Source organism: Sinohyriopsis cumingii, unplaced genomic scaffold (assembly GCF_028554795.1).
Source record: "Sinohyriopsis cumingii isolate HCF-2022 unplaced genomic scaffold, ASM2855479v2 utg000160l, whole genome shotgun sequence".
In the NCBI taxonomy this organism is placed as follows: domain Eukaryota; kingdom Metazoa; phylum Mollusca; class Bivalvia; order Unionida; family Unionidae; genus Sinohyriopsis; species Sinohyriopsis cumingii.
Window position 1 is genome coordinate 12,154,856 of NW_028315873.1, and position 21,795 is coordinate 12,176,650.

General features: G+C 34.7%; 1 protein-coding gene across 1 annotated transcript; it reads left to right on the forward strand.

Moving 5' to 3' along the window:
* The first annotated feature begins 500 nt into the window (after nt 1–500).
* On the forward strand, nt 501–20,896 carry LOC149774795 (uncharacterized). The gene is made up of 5 exons (XM_089945008.1): nt 501–1,640; nt 1,847–2,580; nt 15,726–15,798; nt 16,192–16,328; nt 16,716–20,896. Exons 1-5 carry the CDS (start codon nt 1,028–1,030, stop codon nt 17,583–17,585), a joined length of 2,427 nt encoding a protein of 808 aa, XP_089801134.1. The 5' UTR covers nt 501–1,027; the 3' UTR covers nt 17,586–20,896.
* The last annotated feature ends 899 nt before the right edge of the window (nt 20,897–21,795 follow it).

A 21,795-nucleotide genomic window follows, 5' to 3' on the forward strand; every position in this document is an offset into this window, starting at 1 on the left:
TTAAACGAAAAATTACAACTTCAATGATAAAAGTTCCCGTTAGAAGCCGATATTAAACATAGGAACTATTTGTAGCATTACATTTCTCGCCAGATGCCATAATTTTAACTTTACCGTTCCTCTTAGAGACCAATAATATTAAACCTAAGGGCTAATGTAAAATTCCCATTAGAAGCCAGGGAGGCCGACATGGACTAAATATAAATACTTGTTAGAAGCCATATCACCTCAGGTTACTACTAATAAAGCATTTGTAAAACGTTATAATTTTAACATCTGAGCATCCGAACCTTGCAACATCAATACAGTGTCGACGTTTAATTTTTTTTTTCCAGTATATAAAATTCGTAGAGATTATAAACTTTCCTGAAAGCTTTAACTTGTTCACTTTTTTATTTTGAGCTGAAAGGGCACCCACTAACTATTGTTTAAATAGTAGACATACAGCGAAAAGGAAGACGTCTGAGAGCCAGTCTAAACGTCATACACCTACGTGCTTTGACTTGGCCCGGAAGTAATATATTCAGAGCAACTAGTGTCTGATGTATAAACAAGATATACGTGAACATAATTTAAAAATACAGCTTCAAACATGTCAGACGTGAGTATGGCAACATTCAGCGAAGATTGTCAAGCCGATGGGATGCAAAAATGTCCCATCTGTGTGGAAGATTTCTCGATTCTAAAACAGTTACCGTGCATGCACTGTTTCTGTGAAAAATGCTTACAGGACTACTTATCGTCTCAAGAGGAAACAGTTAAGAAACTGAAACTAATCGAGTGTCCGATTTGTAAACAAGATGTTCGTATTCCACAAGAAGGCCAGCTAGCGAAAATCTCGGCAAGATTATTTCCGACCAATGTGGTTTTCCAGTACATTCTAAGTGATGGTAAAGTGAAAGTAGAACAGCCGTGCAATGCTTGCCACTTTCGGGGAATTTCAATCCAGGCACATGATATCTGTGTGGATTGTGAGGAGGAAATGTGTAAAACTTGCTCAGAAACCCATTGAAATCAGAAGATCTCGATGCGTCATGTAATAATATCCATGGAAGACTTTGCAAGCAATTCACAGAATGTAATGAAGTTTGCAAAAGGATTGGGCTGTCCAGACCACGATGGGGAGGCAATGTATTGCTACTGCAAGGATCACATAACTGTTTATTGTAATAAATGTCCTAATGTCAGCCACAGAACCTGTACAAATATTTCCAATTTAGAGAACGAATTACCACGTCTCCTACAGGAAATGAACCCAGACGATGTAAACGAACAGATGAAGAAGATAGAGGCACATCTTAAAAAGGTCAAAGAGGCCAGTGAGTCTAACATCAGGTCCCTTGAGTCCCAGGTGAATGATTTGACCAATCAAATCAGAGAGCTCAGAAAGCAACTGAACGTCGCCCTTGATGAGCTGGAAAGAATAGTTCAGATGGAAGGCAATCAAATCTACAAGGAAGAGAAGAAACGAAAACAGGAAGAGAATCGCCATTGTCAAAGCCTGATCAGCTCAATTATAAATTCACATAAACTCCTTAAAACAGTAAAGAAATATGGAACAGACATGCAGGTGTTCCTCATGACAGAGAAAATGATGTTACAAATGACATCATGCCTGACACAGATCCAAAAAAGTACATGAAGATGGAAACCACGGCCGTCAAGTTTGAAGTGAATCCCAAGTTTAATTCCTTACTGTCTTCAGGCCCAGATAGTCTGGGAAAGATAATAAGCAGAAAGGAGCTTAAATATTTGCCTGTACCAGTTATTAGTAAGCCATCCCGAGAGTATCTGGTCAAAAGGGGTGACAATATTGAGATCCAAGTTAATTATGATTCACTTACAGGTGTCACGTATTTGGGTTCGGGTCTTTTGATATTAGCAGGTCAAAAGAGCACGAAACTGTATCTTCTGGACTCTGCATACAACTCAGTCACCCACTACAGACTGCAAGATGTCACACGAAACATGTGTTTTATGCATGGTCACGACGAGGTTGCAGTGACTTTACCACTTCTGAAAAAAGTCCAGTTCCTGTCTGTCAGGACTAGGGAAATTACTCCCACCAGGGAGATAACCACACGATATAGATGCGATAGCATTGCTGCTGCTGGATATGGAATGATCGTTATATCAGGTTACTCTAAAGATGAAGATAAATACTATTGGAGCCTTATCAGCAGCAGAGGGAAGGAAAAGTTATGTTATCCAATTCAATGTCAGTGTGAGTCCTCACTGTCACATGTAGCTCTGGATTCATCCTTCACACGTGTTTACATCACTGTGGATAAGGCCCATTCTCTGTATTGTTTTGACATGTGTGGCAGCCAGAAGTTTGTCTACAGTCATCACCGTCTTCGGAATCCCCATGGTGTTGCTACAGACAGATATAATAACGTGTATGTCGTCGGATGCGTCTCTAACAACATCCACCAACTGACACCTGATGGTGATGTTCTTCAGATCATATCTGAAGGGGTTCCAGAGAGACCTCGTCTTATTTGCTGTAGCTTCGACGACGACAAGATTCTAGTTTCAAATGAAACAGATATTAAGAAACTTTACACATATCAACTAAAAGTAAGAAGCTCGTCTTTTATATTTTGACCTAACATGGCTATTATTGCTGAAATGTAAATTGTTCAGCTTCTCTTTCCTAAAGCATGCTAATACTGTGCACATTTGAAATCATTGAGTACAATATCTACTCAGTATTTTATAATACATGTAATCAGGTGCTTGAAATCAATTGCCTTGCTATTAGTGAATTTACTAAGTCAATACTACACTTAATACTTACAGACTGTAATCATTTAGATTGACTTATAATGTATAGTCTTTGATTTAGATGATTTTAAAGATTACTGAAAAGAAAGAAATAACATTTGAGCATGTTTTTATGTTTATATTATTTAAAAGGTTTGATTAGTGCTAATTGCACATGCTCGCCATCCTTATCGCAATGTTTTACTCTGTATAAATTGCCCCATGATTGCCTCTCCAGTCATTTACTCACACCTCTAGATTTTAGTAAGATGTTAAAGTACAAAATCTTCACAAATAAAATTCGTACCTTTCCAAACTTACGAACTTATAAATGTGCTCTGGATTTATTTCCGAAAATGTGTACATTTTCTGTGGGTACTTAATGAACCTATACGTTGCATTCAAACGATACAGCGATTTCCGTTTTTCTGCTAAATATTGGATCTTCTAATCTTAAGGCAGAATTATGCAATTGCAAGGAACACCCAACAAAGTCATAATGCTCTGGCAATCGATTTCCTGACTATCAATTAACATTTCCTCTGTAAACCGCCCCTAGCATCAAATAAAAAATATATTCACAACTCAGCTATAGCTTCCTCTTTCACCAGCAAAACCAGATCAATATACATATAGACTTTTAACACGCTGTACAGAAACTCAGTACACTTTCATTAATATAACAGGCATGACAGCGTGTGTATATTGGTCGCTATCATAAATTTGCTTGTTTCGAGTACACCTCTCCATCTGCAGTATTTTCCATTCCAAAACCACTTCAGGCTCGAGCAGTATGGGGGTGCTGCTTGAACTTATTCGATACCATATGGGGACATGGACAGCTATAAGATATTCTAACCCCCATGAGTGACACACTCATGCCACATTGTGTTTACACTTCTAGCAGAACCCTTTGAACAAAGTAGTAACCAAACATATGTGGGTCTTGTGGGAAATAGCTTGTAATGGGAATAGAGGTGAGAACGGGTGTCTGGTGACTCCTGGGGTATCAAACGTGGCAAAAACTGCACTTCCATACTACTAGGAGAGATGTACAAGTGTACTGTAGAATAGGTGTAGGTAAAGCTATAACTAGAATAGAGAATAAACAGAGTTACACTATTTATCGTATACAATGGTTACACACTTTAATACTGTTCAGCAGTGATATAAAAGTGTATCGTGGAATAGATGTAGGTAAAGCTATAGCTGGGATAGAGAAGAAGGATTACACTGCTAACCATACAGAGTGGTTCCACACTATAACACTGTACAAGTGAGATATAAAATTGTATATTGGAATAGGTGTAAGTAAAGTTGTAACTGGAATAGATAAGAAATACATTTACACTACGAACCGTATACAGTGGTTCCACGCTATAACTTGTTAACACAGTTCAGAAAAAATATAAAACATTTTATAGCAGGCAACACCATACAAAAAACACCTTTAATTTTATTTAACGTGTTTCTATTGACTTTTGTTTATTTTTCCATAGTAGTTCATATATAATTGGAATATCTCTTTTGAAACCCCTCCCATGACTACTTGCATCCATAACCTTCTAAGTCTGAATGCTAGTGGAATTACTTCATGCGGTGAATAAATTAGCTGAACACTGACGAGTCAATGAGTCACAAAGTAACATTACATGATGATGTTAAAAATGGACTCCATACTTGTTATGTTTGAGTATAATTTAATTTACGAATAGGGTTTAGTAATATATTTGGCATATAAATAAAAACTTTACTAAAGTAAGAAGATCAGTTTTTGTATTTCTAGCAGACATTATTATTGTCAAGGAAATTCATTTATCAAGATGTACATTGTTAGATTATGGATTCAAATGTGTAATGTGTATATTTTGAAAGCAATTAAAATGTTAAAATCTTCATATCTCCGGTGTCCTAGTGGTGCTGAATGTTGCGGGTTTGAACTCTGGCCAAGTCATACCAAAGATGTATAAAATTGAAACTAACAGCTGAGTCGATAAAAAAGAACATTGCATTTGAGTTCCAGGAGACCAATAAAAATTCTGTTATGTTTGCCCTTTGGACCCCTTCCTGGGAGTCCAGAGGAGAATCACAAAATAACACCACAACCAATTACTGGATGGTTATCGCAGAAGCAACATAACTAGATAGTTTTGTGAATTTCTACTTAACTGCTTTAGGAGATAGGGATACTGACAGACATACAGATCATATCAAAATATACAGATGGATGTGCAATATAAGAATACACCCATGCTTGACACTGGAGTGTTGAGATTACAAAGTCTAACAGCTTTAGCCTATAATTAAATACTCTGTACAGAATATTTGGTGGGGCTTGGTTACTCTGAAGCTAAAGAAACTAGGCAATATAGGAAATATAGGAAAACGCCCCAACCAAAATCTCAAGAAGATAATGATATCCTTGGACATTGTGATAACTAGAATCTAACTTAGTACCACAGGAGTAATTTCCAAGCTGGATTCAAATTAAAGGAAGCAAAATTCATTATCAATCAGGTACACTGTACTGTGAATTAATTCATTATATTTTATGGGTATCCATTTTTTGGCATTTAGAACCATGTTTTTGTTATGATTTGAACTGATGGAATTTAAAAGGGGACCTATATTTGAATCATCATCATTCGTGCCAAACTAGAAGTTAAAACACTGTGCAGTCAATTGACAATCAACAGTGCTCCCAAATCGTGCATGTACTATTTAAGTCCATTCCAGTCCTCAATTTGCTTGCTGCATCTTGTCACCTTGTAATAAATAAATGGCTGCAAGTGACTTTCATTTATTTGTTCCCCCAATATTTATAAATAGGATGGTTACATGTTAACATCACATGATTTATCAAAAAGCAAAGTAACCACTGACACTAAATTAAGATGAAATAGCACGTGAATCATCCATTACATTCCGTTTTGCACATAATCTTAAGACACTTGTCCTTGTGTTAAATGTCAACAATACAGTATGTTTTATATTCAATTTTGTACATAATCTTAGAAACATGACTGTCTTAAAGGCCAACAAGATCACATGATTTGTATGTTTAGTTTTATACATAAGGTTAGAAACTTGTCTGTCTGTAATGGTAGCAATAATACATGACTTGTTTTCAGTTTTGCACATAATGTTAGAAACGTTCCATTGTCTTAAACGCCAACAATAATGATGACTTATATATTCAACTTTGTACATAATTTTAGAAATTTGTCAGTCTTAAATTTACACAAGTTGTATATTCAGGTGTATATAATCTTAGAACCACGTCAGTGTCTTAAATACCAATAATAGTATGTGACTCATATATTGGGTTTTTGCATCTTAGAATCTTCTCTGTGCCTTAAATGTCAACAATAGTGCATGAGTTTAATATTCAGTTTTGTACATAATATAGTAAGTAGTGGCTTGATTATCAACAATGGTATGTGACTTACATATCATATTCAGTTTAGACACTAGTCGGTGTCTTGCTCGTCTACAATTGTATGTGAATTATATGTTAAGTTTTGCATATTATCTTAGAAATCAGTCAGTGACATATATCAGTAGTATGCACCTTGAATATTGTTTTCATTATAGACAGTAGATAGTGTCTTAATTGTCAGCAGTAGCATGCGACATATTGTATTCAATTTAGAAACTAGTCCGTGTCTGGATAGTCAGCGGTAGCATGTGACATATTGTATTCAGTTTAGAAACTAGTCCGTGTCTGGATAGTCAGCAGTAGCATGTGATTTACTGTATTCAGCTTAGAAACTAGTCAGTGTCTGGATAGTCAGCAGTAGCATGTGACATTTTATTCAGCTTAGAAACTAGTCCGTGTCTGGATAGTCAGCAGTAGCATGTGACATATTGTATTCAGTTTAGATACTAGTCAGTGTCTTGATTGTCAGCTGTAGCATGTGACATATTATATTCAGTTTAGAAACTAGTCAGTGTCTTGATTATCAACAATAGTATGTGACTTGCATAATGTACTCGATTTAAAAAAAAAAACTGGCAATATGTGACCAATAAAATTCATTTTTAATTCCCTTCAACTTGATTTCCTTTACACGTTTTCTCTGAAAATTGACAATAAAGCAGACGTTTTGCACTCTCACTTGTAGACTGTGGGAAACTATATTTTCTACACTGAGACTGATTATATACTCTTTATTCTTTGCTCTCATTTTCATGTACAAAACATACATTAATTTACTCTCTCTGCACTGAAATGTACAGTAACATGCATTTATGTTTATCCAATGCATACATTTTAACTACTCTCTCTCCATTTAGTAACACACATACTTGTACACATTCAAGTATATATGCCCGACTTGTACATTTTTCCTATGCACACAAATGCTTGTTTCATCCATGCAAACTCGTGCACACATCATATATTCATTAACCTTAAAAGATTGACATTAGAGGTAATAAACAAACAATTCTGCATTTTAAAACATAGCATATGCATAAAACTCTGTAGTTTTGTTATTTTATTAAATTGAATAATGGTTCAACTTGATTACATCAGCCATTTCTTGTCACGTGATTAATTATACTACCATTCATATTCACACAATGTTATAAAAAAATCACTTTGTCAAAGCCCCAAGATATACCTTGAATAAATCAATTATTTATTCAAATTTCTATTACATATTAACTGCAGTTGTAGATGCATGAGTAATCATAAATAAATAACCACTATAATTAGTATATCACAATGGCCTTAACCTTTGCCCTCTTGACACCAAATTTCGTTAGGTCTGTTCTATTTCTAGCACATGTTGCACATTGTCTGGATCTAAATTTATCATGCAAAGAGAACATTTTTCTTATTTATATCAGTGACCTTCACCTTCAAGCCCAAATCAACATAATGTTTGAATATACATTGTGTAGGTTACCTATACATTTTGGTGAAAGCATATACCTGATGACTGAAAAATGTGTGCAGAGACTTTTGTTGCCCAAACAGAGTGACCTTGACCTAAGTTTTTTTTTAGTTCAAGATCAATAGGCTTCACCCCTATCTCAAAAGCAGGTCATACACACAGTTTGGTCGTGGTATATAATGCTGAAGTAATGATTGTGTGGGCACCATTTTTATTTTTCCAATCACCTTCACATAGACCTTTGAAATTTTTACCTCAAAATCAAATGAATGATGCAAGCCATCCATGAAGTTTCTCAACTGTAGATAGTGAAGAACACAAGTAATTGTGCAGAACCCACTGTTCATCTTTTAGTCAAAATGAACCTTGATCCACAAAGTCTGGTAGCTGTAGATGTTGGAGAAGTCAGTTTATTGCGCAGGAATAATTTTTCTTACAATCACAGTGACCTAGACTTGTTGATCTTCAAATCACAATAGTTCTTTCTTCATCTTATGTGCAAGCCATCCACACTTGGTAACTGTAGGTGGTGAAGTTGACTCTAAGAAAACCTTTAATAATCTTTCATTTACAGTGAACTTGACCTTTGACCTTTGATATTTTGCAATAAAAATCAAAATGGTTCATCCTTACCCATTATACAAGCAATTCACAGAGAATGGTAATAAAAGATTGTGCTTAACTAAAGTTTTTTGTGGATACAATCTTTCTGTCATAAGTGTGAATTTGAATGTTTGACCTTTTAACCATGAAGGAGTTCTTCCTAAACCCAATTGCCAAATATCCATAAATTTGGCAACTGCTAATAGTGGATTGCTCTAGTCATTTTGTGGAAATCAAACTGGTAACTGACAGACTGGTGGACAGGGGTGGTGACTGACAGACCAGTGGACAGAGGTGGTAACTGGCAGACTGGTGGACAGGGGTGGTAACTGACAGACTGATGGACAGGGAATGTTTTCTTTGTTTTTATTTTGTTTTAATGGTACTTTTAACACATTACTGATACTAATCAGGACTGACAATCAGAACATTATAACATAACACACTTTTCCTTATGATGCTAAAAGTCCATTGTCTGCTATAGGTTTGAAATTTTGGATAGATGCCCATAGGTATTGTATCTTGTATCTAAATGTGAACTAAGAAACAAATCTTACAAAAGTACATGGACAAAGGGTTTTGTAAGACAAATGTCTTGAATATTATTATTAGTAGTAAAAGGCAGCACAAGACAAAAATTGTCCCAATGGTGAAGTTACATTTTTCAGAAAATATGTGAACGATTCCCCTTGTATAAGTAAATTCGTTTTAATAAGATAAACACTACACTACAACTTTAAGATTAAAATAATAACAATGCACACGTTATAGAAACAATCCAAAGAGCACATAACAAATTAATGAAACTGATTAAAAATAGTGTTATTCATCAAAATTGTGTTCTAGCATTTCTTTTTTTACTTTTTATCTTTGGTTTAAATAATTATATATATATATATATATATATATATATATATATATATATATATATATATAAGAGTGGACAATACTTATAAATGGGTACTGGAGATATATCAAAATGCAATAATTTCTTAATTAATTTCTTTCATACAGGTATGTAAGTCAAATTAAGTCATTATAAAAAAATATAAATCACATTTACTCAAAATTCTGAAACATCTGAAAAATGAATGAAGCATCTCGTAAAATATCTCGATTTAAAAGCCTGAAAACCAAAATACATCTCAAGGTAGAACATAAAATGTGAAACAATAATATAGTGAGATGAAAATCTAATAAGTTGGTATGCATTTGAATTATTGAGGCAGCTAGAAAGAGACAGAGTGGCTTCTAGCTTCCAACTGCCCTCAGCATCCTTCAGTTCCCCATCAGTATCCACCAAGAGTTCCACCCTCTGCTTCTGTTAATGACATTAAAATAGCTCATTACAATTTTGTTTTCTATTTCTTTCTTCCACTTATTTTTCTACTGATATAATATTGGATAAACTTATGGAAGATGTATCATTGATTTCTATTTATACTCTAAACTTATGGAAGATGTATCATTGATTTCTATTTATACTCTAAACAGTTTAAATGCTGAATTTCATTAACAACATCATTATGTGTCACAAAAAAGTACCCCATCCTTCAACAAATGCACATACAGTGCTAAATCTGTCCCTCTTCCCCATCCTCTGTATAAAATTCCTAACTGGAAAACTGAGAATACAAATATGCCCACCAAAATAAATTTGCCTGCTACAAACAGATTTTGCCAAATCATACTAAGAAGGATTTTGCCAACATGGCAAAGTCAGAGATTCAAAACTGTATTTACAAATAAAAAATTAATTAGCCTAAGATACAAAACAGTTCATCAGATATAAATAAAAATATGCCTACCAAATTGCATTTGTCTTTGTTAGTTGGTTATCGAGCAATCATGCTAACAAGCTTTTCTGAATAAGCCAATGATAGAAAGGATGTAAAGGATGTCATGGACATGGCAAAATAAAGATTTAACCCAACACAGGCAGTGAAGACATAATAAATACAAATAAAAAATTGAAAAGGCCATTAAGATTTTGTTTCTGTTAAAAAGTGACATGAGAAATTTATCGGGGTGGGGGTGTGTGCAAGAAATCTTTTGTCATCACTTTTATTTCATATTTATCAGTCTCATTACTGGATCTATTCAGTTTGTTGCTCTGTAAAGAAATGTATGGACATGTACTTAAAATTTTGTCTCCATTAGCATTTAAGTTTGGGTTGATGTGTTTTAGTCTTTTATGTGGTATTTCACAAGTTCGATATCTTTCACTTTGGGGATCACTGACTGGTAGATTTTCAAGGCCTTCATCAAAGTCCAGTCTATATTAATCAGTTTTCTCTGTTTTTATCTCCTTTACCTTCCTCCTTTAGTATTATTCTCTGGAGATGTCTCTGGTGGTGTGTATTTCTTCTTTGGATTCTGTGACTGGCCCCTGAACTATGGGGATACTTATCATTCATTTGGCTCCTTTGTTGATAATTATTTTCTGTTATGGATTGTGATTGGTGTTGTGTTCTTAGTGTTTATATTTAGGGGCATTCCCTCTCTATCAATTTTCAGTATGACCTCCCACATCGCTAATTCTTTTCTTATTTGGAGTGCAGTCATCGGCTCAGTTGTAGCTATTTTATGGGTTTCTCCTTCTCTGCTTGTGATATTCTTTTGTTTGATGGCTTTGCAAGTTTTCTTCCTCATTTAGGTCATTGGTTGGGATTTCTCTGTTTGGGCACTTTCTCTGTGCATGACCCGTTTGTAGGCAGTGGTTACAGTTTTTGTGATATAAAACATTCTTTATAAAAACTTTTAATCAAGATGACATGCATATAGAAGAAAAAAAATGTTTATTTTTTTTTTTTTTTACATTTTAGAATCAGTAAGTAGCACTATCAGGATGAGCTTACCTATAAATATGGTGTTCACCCGGGTGTTACATGGCACCGCTCTTAATGAAATCCACTATACACATAAGCCCTTGTCAAGCTATGCTGGTCAGTAGACTCTAGAACAGCACCTGCAAGTTCAGTTTATGTCCAACTGAAAAAAGAACAAGTTATAATGCTAAGACTCAAATATATAAAAGTCCCTCGATGCTTGACTGCATCAAAAGAATTTCCAGACATTCAAGCTAACACCACTTCCTCCTTTTAATCGCAGAGTGATGAACCCATTTGTAATATTCACTTATAACAAAGTTTTAAGATCTGCTGCTGTGGTGGACACAAATCTTAGATTACATTTAGAACCATGTTGACATTATTAAGTCTTTTGGTTAAACCCACTTGTGAATATTAAGCCTTGGGGCTTAGCAACACAACATTTTCAAAACAGCCATTATGGCAGCCATACTGGATGTACAACTGATAATATTTTATTAAGGACCAGCTCAACTTCATAAGCAGACTATTGTTGAAATGCCCATGCTGATATAGCCATCCATTTTCAAGGAGTTTAGATAATATTTTCAAGATGGACAGTCATTTAAAGCCCAGCTGGTCAAAATGACTTTTCATATTTGAGTAGCGATAACAATAATTTCAAGATGGCCACTATGGAGGCCATACTGGATGTGAGATCATCACTATTTTCAGTGAACTATGTTCACTTATGACCAACTAGATATCACACGAAATGTTTCTATGAAGCTCCAGTCGGAAATGACCATTCATTCAGAAGCAGTGATAACAAGATTTTCAATATGTCTACTGTGATGGCCATATTGGATGTCTTTGGGGTATCATTTTCAATATGTCTACTGTGATGGCCATCTTGGATGTCTTTGGGGTATCATTTTAATTTAGGACCATAAGTCTTTTCATGAAAACCCCAAGTTTATTAGACCATGCCTTTTGGAGTAGTCATAACAAGATTTTTAAAAAGGCCACCACTGGACATCAGATTTGCCAACGTTTTCCGCTAGGAACAATAGGACCTTAAAAGGTCTTTCAGTGAAACACCCCATGTTAATATAACCATCCTTTCAGCATGAGTATAAATAACAAGATTTTTAAGAGGGGTGCTGAATTGGCCATATTTAAGAAATCAGAACACAACCATTTTCATTCAGAACCAATTAAATATCATGAGAAATCTTTTAGTAAAAATTCCATGTTGATATAAACATCCATTCAGAAGGAATAGTGATAACAATATTTTCAAAATGGCCACTACTGCAGTCATCTGAATGTCATAGTAACACCATTTTTATTTACGATTAACTAAATAATGGCAATCCTTTAAGTAGTTTTGGATAAGTAATGATACCAAACTTATGTTGATGGATAGACAGATGTCGCTGGAACAAACGATGGCAGACCATCTGTTAAAATGTTTTCTTATATTACCAGTAAAGCTACAAAAATTGTAGATTGAAATAAAAATTGAAATAAAAAGTACATAAAGAGGTCAATTCTATGTTAGCTTTAAGAAAAATAGCTGGAACAGCAAAATTTATTATATTTTAAAGGTTTACTGTTATTTAATATTACCAATAAAGTTTGCTGCAAATACCAACTTGGCAAAATATAATCAAAAGAAAAACGCATATACATTATGTACCTAAATTATGCAGACTGGTTCATGACATTTACTAGTGACCTTGTTGTCTTACAGTTGTGTCTTTCTTTCTCTGCATACAGAACTCTGCCTTGGAGTTTGAATCACATGACTTGTGCCAGGTTTATTATGCCAAAGGTGTGAAATGTTATAGATTCTGGCATCAGGGCCAAGTTTGGGCATTTTATTATAACTCAGCTTGAAATACACCATGTAAAATAGCCAATGGGATTCTTCATAGATGTACATGTGATCACTCCATTTCACTCTAACTTTATCATAGTCACAATAATCCAATTTAATTAAATCAATTTTCTAATTTAGTTTAAGATTATTTAAAGATCACCCACAGACTACATCAGCAGGTAATACTTTTAAAAGCATAACAATTATATGTTGTACTGATCATTTTGGGGAGCAAAATTAATCCTATTCAAAAGTCTGCACCTATAGAATTCCTCTTTATTTACAGTAGTGTAGAAGTCTGTAATTGCATTGTAACAAAAAGAACACAAAATAAATGAAGCATTTAACATGGTTGCAGTAATATAAATCCATAATTTTGGTATGTATGACATGAAATTATTCCAAGGCTCCTTAAGTGACATTATTTCATTACTTTTGAAGTGTTATTTTGTTTTTTTTTTGTTATGTAATAACATGTTTTTATGTTGTTGCAATGCATGTAGGACAAAGGCTGCTAGTGGCTGAAAGCTTGAACTACATGGGAAAAACATGGATCTTAAGAGTTTTTTTCAGATAAAAGAAATATTATTTCATTATTTAAAAATACTTCAACATTTAAATGAAATGTTATTTCATTATTTCTAAATATTTTGTTATTCTGAAGAAACAATATTCTTAAACAAGAAATTGACGTGCTTTTTTATATAATATATAATAGTGTTTTTTTATACAAAAACAATTCAAGCAATCTTGTAAATAAAAAATGACCACCTTCAAAAAGCATTCTATGCATATTCAGGGGGTTGGGATGGGATGGGTGAGGCTGTTGACTTAGGTGTGGATGGACTAAGAGGACCTTAGTATAAAAAAGGAATTCAGAAACTTACACAAAACACACCCATCTGAATTGGATCAGCATTGGACCAGTTTAATATTCAGTTTAAGGAAATATGACGTCTCTGAGTTTGAGCTCAACAAGCTTAAAGAAGCATCATCAGCACCATTGATCACCACCTAAAATAAAGAAATTTTCAAGTATAATCATGACAGGACAAGACACAAATTTTAAATTAAACAGAGAAGCTCTTTAGGCAAAGAGATTTGCAATCTAAAGGGAAAGGAAATGAATCCCATCACAGCAAGCCAATCAAAAAAAATAAACCCAGATGGGCATGGAATCATGAATCCACTGTTAACACAATGTGGTTTAACAGCTCTGCATTTTAGTTTAAGGGGAGGGACTGAATATTACAATTTGAAACTGGGGAATGTTAAACTAAAAACAAGATATGATTGTCCAAGAGTACTTTGAATGGAATGAAAAGTAGAAAAAACAAGAACAGAAAACAATGTGAAAGACACAAGAAATTTGGCTCCTACTCTCCCAAAGACTTACTGAGATGGCCCAATCCTAATAAAGTTTGTCTGATGTTATTTTAGCCTCCTTTACCACCACTACAGTTTGTAGGGGATGCTATGCCACTTTCTTTCAAAAAATCAATTTGAAATGGAACTAACAGTAAGAAATGTCCAATGTGAGTCAAATTATCAGCCTAATAAAAAAAATGGTTGGTATTTTTGTAATAATCTTTTGCAAAATGTGGGTTGTCATGTTCAACGATACATCAATATCAATTTAAAATTGATCAAACAATTTATTTCAAATGAAACATTGAGATGATGCTGTCTAAAATATTCAGTTTTTGGCAACTCCCCCCCCCATTAAAGGGATTTGATATTAACCTTTGGCCAATTAAGGGTGTCATCTATCACCTTAAACTAATTCCGACGTAATAATTATCAAGTAATCGATAGCAAATGAAATGTCGTACGTGATGCAGTCGAAATGTGCAATATTTGACAAAATGTCGTCTCTTTAGCCCTTTAGTAGAAAAGGGTTGTTATATCGATCCTAACATTTGACAAAATTTGGGATGTCATAGAAAACTACATATACATATTTATATAAAATTGGTCAAGGAATTCATTGCAACTATAATATTTTAGATAACGCTGTGTGAAATGTGCAATATTTGCAAAACAATCGTTACCCTAACCCCTGGTAAAATAAGGAAGATATTTTTCTCTTAATCTTTGGCAAAATTAAAGCTGCCGTACATAACCTCATATCAATTTGACGTAAAATTTATCAAGGAATCGATTGGAAAAGGAATTTTTGAGATGACGTCGTGGGAAACCTGCAATATTAAAATAGTGTTGTGTGTATCCCAATAATTCGTCTTCGCCTAATTGTAGAAATATTTGTAAAAATACCTACGTAGCCAATTTGCAAATTACGCTTGAACACAAGATAATACTGCTATAGTTAAAGTCGAAAGTATTAGTAAAGTTCGCATTGTTTCACTAACAAACAGAATATTAAAGCAATAACTGTGCCACGGTTAGATTACCGAGATCTCTCCGTGTGAAGCTAGTTGTTTTGATCACGTGACAATATGGCGTCGGCGTTCGCCTGACTTAGTATAGCGGAGGGCAGAGCAGGGAGCATGCTAAGCAGGGAACCAGACAATACCAGGTTAGGAAAACTAATCACAAGAAAACGAATAATAATACATCAAATATTCCAACCATATATCTTCTAACAGGACGAAGGTGACCATGGCAACTTCAAGAGCTGATTTTCAAACCGAGGAGAAACAAAAATGCCCCATCTGTCTGGGCGATTTCAAGATTCCGAGACAGTTACCGTGCATGCACTCTTTCTGTGAAAAATGCTTACAGGACTACTTATCTTCTCAGGATGAAAAGGTAAAGAAGCTAGAACAAATCAAGTGCCCGATTTGTAGGCAAGATGTTAGCATTTCACAAGAAGGTAAATCTGGCCCAAATTTGGCATCTCTATTTCCAATCAATGTGATTTTACAGTCAATCGTAAGTGATACAAAAGAGAAAGTAGACCACTCATGCGACAGTTGTCACTCTGCAGGCATATCGAGGCCAGCTCAAGGTGTCTGTGTACAGTGTGAGAAAACTATGTGTGAACATTGCTCAGAAGTTCATCATAAGCAAAAGATTTCTCGAAATCATGTTATTATTTCCATGCAAGAATTCACTAGTAATCCACAGAATGTAATGAAGCTTGCGAAAGGGTTCAGCTGTCCAGAACATGACGGGGAATCTATTGATTTCTATTGCAAAGATCATCACACAGCATGTTGTGGAAAATGCTGTATTGTTAGTCACAGAAGCTGTTCTCATGTTTCAGATCTGAAGAAAGAATTATCAAGGCTACAACGGGATAAAAACTCGGATAATACAATTGACCACATGAAGATACTAGAGTCTCATATGAAAAAAATTCAGGATATTAGTGAGTCCAGTATCAGTCTCCTTGAGTCTCAGGTAAATGGCATGACCACTCAAATTAGAGAAATGAGGAAAAAGCTGAATGATGTGCTTGATGAGTTAGAAAGAAGAGTGCAGACAGAAGGAAATAGAATTTACAAGGAAGAAATGATGAAAAAAGATGAAGAAAGAAATAGATTTCAGTCCTTGATCAATTCGATCATATACTTTTAGAAACAGTCAAGAAATATGGAACAGAGACACAGGTGTTTCTTATGACAGAAAAGATGATGTCACAGCATACTTCATACATGGATCAGATTCAAGAAAAGTACACAAAACAGAGACCACTACAGGCCTGTTGGAAGTAAGTCCCCAAGTCCAGTCCATACTTTCATCAGCAGGTCTGGATAGTTTGGCAAAGATAATATGCAGTAAAAAAAAAATCAATTTCTGCCTGTTCCAGTTTTCAGGAAGCCATCCAAAAACTGTCTTATTCAACAAAATAGAATTATTGAAATAAAAGGTAATTATGATGAACCACCAGACTATGTTGGTGTCATCTATTTGTTCTCAGGCCATGTAATGCTAGCGGATTTCAACAACCAGATCTTGTGTCTGCTGGATTCGTCATACAACTTAATCACCAGCTACAAACTTGAATATTGCCTACAGCAGATCTGTGTTGTGAATGATAATGATGATGTAGCTGTGACTTTACCAGGTACGAAAACAGTCCATCTCCTGTCTGTCAAGAATGGAAAGATTACACCCACCAAGGAAATACGCACCAGTTTTGAATGTATGGGTGTTGCTGCTGCTGGAAATGGGAAAATCGTTGTATCTGGTTACTGTGACGATAGGCATAAGAGTTATTGGATCCTCATCAGCAGTGAAGGAAAAGAGGAGTCCTGTCATGTGTTTGAATGCGATTCATATTACTCATGGACCTGTATTGCCCTAGATTCATCCGTTACCCATGTCTACATCACCGTGAATCAAGACAATTCCCTGTATTGTTTTGACATGAGTGGCAGCCAGATGTTTGTCTACCGTAATGACAATCATGGCAATCCCCTTGGAGTTGCTACAGACAAATATGATAATGTGTATGTAGTTGGAAATAGCTCTAATAACATTCACCAGCTGACACCAGATGGCATTGTTCTCCAGATCATATCTGATGGGGTTCCAGCTAAACCTCAAGCTATTTGCTTTAGTAGAGATGGTGAGAAGATTCTAGTCACAAACTTGTCAGACAGCACAAAACTTTACCAATATCAACTAACAAAAGAAGCTTTGAGACTGACATAATTATTACTGAGATGAAATTCTTCAATTATTTTCCTAAAAGGTTATTAATGCTTTGTAGATTTTCAACTCAGTGAAATGACCATTTTATAATTAGTTTGCATTTTTAAATGACTATGCTCAATATTTACAGGTTGTAGTGATTTACACTGACAAGCAATTTCTGATGTTTGATTTACATGTGAATGATCTCTCAAAAAGGCCCAAGTATCATTTAAGCATGTTTCCATGTTCATATTTTTAAAATGTTAAACTAGTGAAACTTTCATGGATCACCATTGCCATCCCAATCCTTTGTACCGCAATATTACCCAATTTTTCCGTCACAGTCATCTACTCACCCCAACCATATTTTTACCCAGGGGTCAAAGCACAAAATCCTCACATATAAAAAGCATCTACATGCACTTTAGACACTTTGTCATTGAACTATAGCCTGTGAACTAGTGCATGTCATAAATTCCAATATCCCACCAGCCGAAGTAAATGATTGTTCTAATCATACATGTACAATTTAAAAATCATTACGGTAATAATCTTCATATAAGTTTCACCACTTTCTTAAAACAGAACTCTGGCATACCAACATGATTTGATTTAAAGTTTAAAAACATGCTTTAAAGTTTCAATTTTGCAGTTGCAAGAAATAATTATGCTAATTAGTGGGCAGATCAATCTCCTCAAATCTGATTGCTCAGCAGCCATCTTGAATGTACATAGTATGTTAATGTGAGCTTTCTCAAGAATCTAAATGGTCTACAAACAATTAAGTTGGGCACTGCATGTTTCATTCAAATGGTTCACCCTAATTAGCAGATGGAGCATCACTCAGCGCAATCTCCACTAATTATACACCTCTACTAGACATCTGGTCATTCTAGTTTTGGACATTGTCCATATGCTGAGTTCTTTATGTCACATTATCCTGACACCAGGCCAATCAGTCCTAACATTAACCTCTTAATGCTGAGTGTCAAACGAGACAGCTGCTAGTACCGTTTTTATAAGTCTTTTATATGACTCAGCTGAGGTTTGAACCCGTGACCTCCTGCATTCAAGTCAGACACTCTAACCACTTAGGCCACCTAAGTGGTTGGCAGCTGTATTACTAAGCCTTTGTAAAATTTGTACATGGCCACCTTACAAATAGATGTTAAGAACAATTTCATTTTTGAATGACATTTTTGCAGCCAAACCTGAAATGGTATTAATGTGCATATGTTAAATTTAGCTGAGTTGATATCATTTAGAACATTTTGAACTTATCCCCAATGCCTTGGCCAGTCACAGTATAAATTGTCTTTTTATTTAGGTCACACATTCAGCATAATTAGATTGGTAATTTATTAAACCTAATTTTTTTTACACAAGAAACAAAAAAGGTAAGGAACTTTTTTTAACAGTAGTTGTGTATAAACAGACAAAATTATCAAAATTTGCACCCTTGACACTAGAGTAATAGCAATATCTGACAAGTTTATAGACAGTTTGTTGTTATACACATGCCATTTATTTTATTGTATTTATTCATCTTAGTTATAGTCTGTCTGTGATACACTTTCTGTAATATGAATGTAAATGCAAATATGTTCAACGGCACTTATTTATGTATGTATATATGTATGCATGTGTTTCTCCTTTTTAAGAAAAAATAATTATATAAATGCCTAGTTATACATCACTTGTATTGAAAACATGATCCAATGATGTGTACCCAATCCAGCACCCTACTGTTCCCAATGTCCACTAATATTTTTGTTTATAAGTTAAGTTAAATAAAAATTCTGTATAGTCTTTCACATGTGCTACTTTCTATGTCATTGATAATATAATTAAGGCAGAATAGTAACATCACTGATAATATGGTTAAGGCAGAATAGTGACATGAATGATGAAGACTGGTTGTGAATTTGTGATGGGTTTTACTCGAGACAAAAACTTACTGTACAACTGACTTTCAAATGTCGTTTCAACTAATTTAAGAAATACCTACTTATCTGTCATAGTAACTGTGAGACTGAGAGACAATAAAGCTTAGGAATATGATGTGAATGATGAATGATAAGTTTCTCTCATTTTTGTTTTCAAATGTAATACACTGAGTGTGTGTGTGCAAGTGGTTGGAATTTTAATGTAACTTTAACAATTTGAGTCATATCACTACAATGTCTGCAGTGTGGCTGTTTATAGTGATGTCTAGCAATGGGGCATCATGCCACAGACATTTGGTACCATGTCCCACCCAGTCACATTATCCTGACACAATGCTGACCAGTCCTAAAACTTAAATGTTAATGCTGAGTGCCAAGCGATGCAGCTGCTAGTATCATTGTTACAAATCTTTGGTACAACTTGGCCGGGGTTCAAACCTGCGGTCTCCTGTCTCTGAGGCAAATTCTCTAACTACTTAGACCACTGGAGCAGTCTGTATTACATTGGTAATGATGATGATGGTGGTAGTGGTGGTGATTATGATATTTTCAATGATGAATACAGTGGTGTCTCTCCATTGTTTCCAAAAGTGCAAACTTTGTTTCCATCCTAACATGTCTGCAGCAGTTAGTTTGTCACCACTTTTATCTTATTTGCTTTCTCGTGTGGCCCTGGATTTAATATAAAGAAAAATGAGGTTTTGTTCTGTTCCATTTTTGCAGACATAATTTTGGTGACCAAACTTTTACACATTTACATATTTGTATATACAAATGGTTATATGTTTACATATTTATTTGTATATTTAAATATTTATAACTCCAAAATTTTTGTCAAAATTATCTTACCTAAATGTAGTATGTCAACCATCCTGTACTTTTTGTCTTTGTTTTCATAAATAGCTATGCCAATTGATGGGCAAACCATTTAGGGGAGATATGATTAATAACGTCAGAAAGACAAGCAATATTGTAATATCTTCATGCTTGACATTACGGTATTGCTATAAAAATATCAAAGAGCTACAGCCTATAATTAAATACTCTGCACAGCATTCGGTGTGGTCTGGTTACTTTGAAATGACGAAAAAAATTGACCAAAACATAGAGCTAATATTGATATCTTTGGACATGGTTGCCATCGAAAACTAACTTGGTATAATTTCCTAGCTGGACTCAAATTAGAGCAATTATCAATTGTCCTTTTAAATTTTTAAATTTTCAACATTTATTAACATTTCAAATGTTTCCATTTTGTAGCATTCATTAACCTTACAAATTTTTTAGTATCTAAAGTGGTTAAGATTTAAAGAGGACTTAAAAATTAACCATTCCTTTTGTGATCTTGAAATTCTGTGTGTGTAAATAAAGGACACTTGGGTATCACTGAATGACTTCATTTATTTATTCCCCCTAATATATATCAAGTTGTAAATATGATGATCACATTTTAACATTTTATATTTTAACAAATGACAGATACTGAATTCCAATAAAATAATGGGTATATTGCGTTCAGTTTTGCACATAATCTTAGAAACTTGTCAGTAGCTTGAATATCAGTGACTCGTTGGAATTCAATGCAACCTGATTTTATTTTCCTGTACCTTATCTTAAATGAAATCCTAAATAACATCAATTTCGACAGGCTATACTCTTTTTAAGTACCTAAACATGAAAATACCTAACTGAAATAAAATCCGTAAGTTTTTGTATTCTCAAACTGGGGAAAGCTATGTTTTACACAATGTTACTTATTATATACTCTCTATCCCACTTTTGTTAACAAAGCAAATACACACATTAGCTCTAAACACTAATATACAAATGGCATTTACTAAATGCATACAAAATATAACAAGACTATCTCTCTCAAGATACTAAAATAATCATGTGCATCTACCCTTAGGTAAACATGCCTAATGTTCTCCTTTTCTCATATACTACGACCGCTCTGGTGGCTTAGTGGTTAGAGTGTCCGCCTCGGATGCGGGAGGTCATGGGTTCGATCCCCGGCCGAGTCATACCAAAGACTTACAAAAATGGTACAAACAGCTGCCTTGCTTGGCGCTCAGCATTAAGAGGTTAGTGTTAGGACTGGTCGGCCCGGTGTCAGGATAATGTGACTGGGTGGGACATCATGCTACATGTCTGCGGCATGATGCCCCAGTGCTTAACATCACTATAAACTGCCACATTGCAGAGATCGTAGCGATATGACTGAAAAATTGTTAAAGCTACGTTAAAAATCCAAATCACAACAACAACAACATCACATTCTC

Coding starts and splice junctions, on each gene's coding strand:
- LOC149774795 (XM_089945008.1), top strand. CDS start 1,028: ATGCGTCATGTAATAATATCCATGGAAGACTTTGCAAGCAATTCACAG. Junction 2,581..15,725: donor TTTACACATATCAACTAAAA/GTAAGAAGCTCG, acceptor TTATCTTCTCAG/GATGAAAAGGTAAAGAAGCT. Junction 15,799..16,191: donor TGTTAGCATTTCACAAGAAG/GTAAATCTGGCC, acceptor CTCATGTTTCAG/ATCTGAAGAAAGAATTATCA.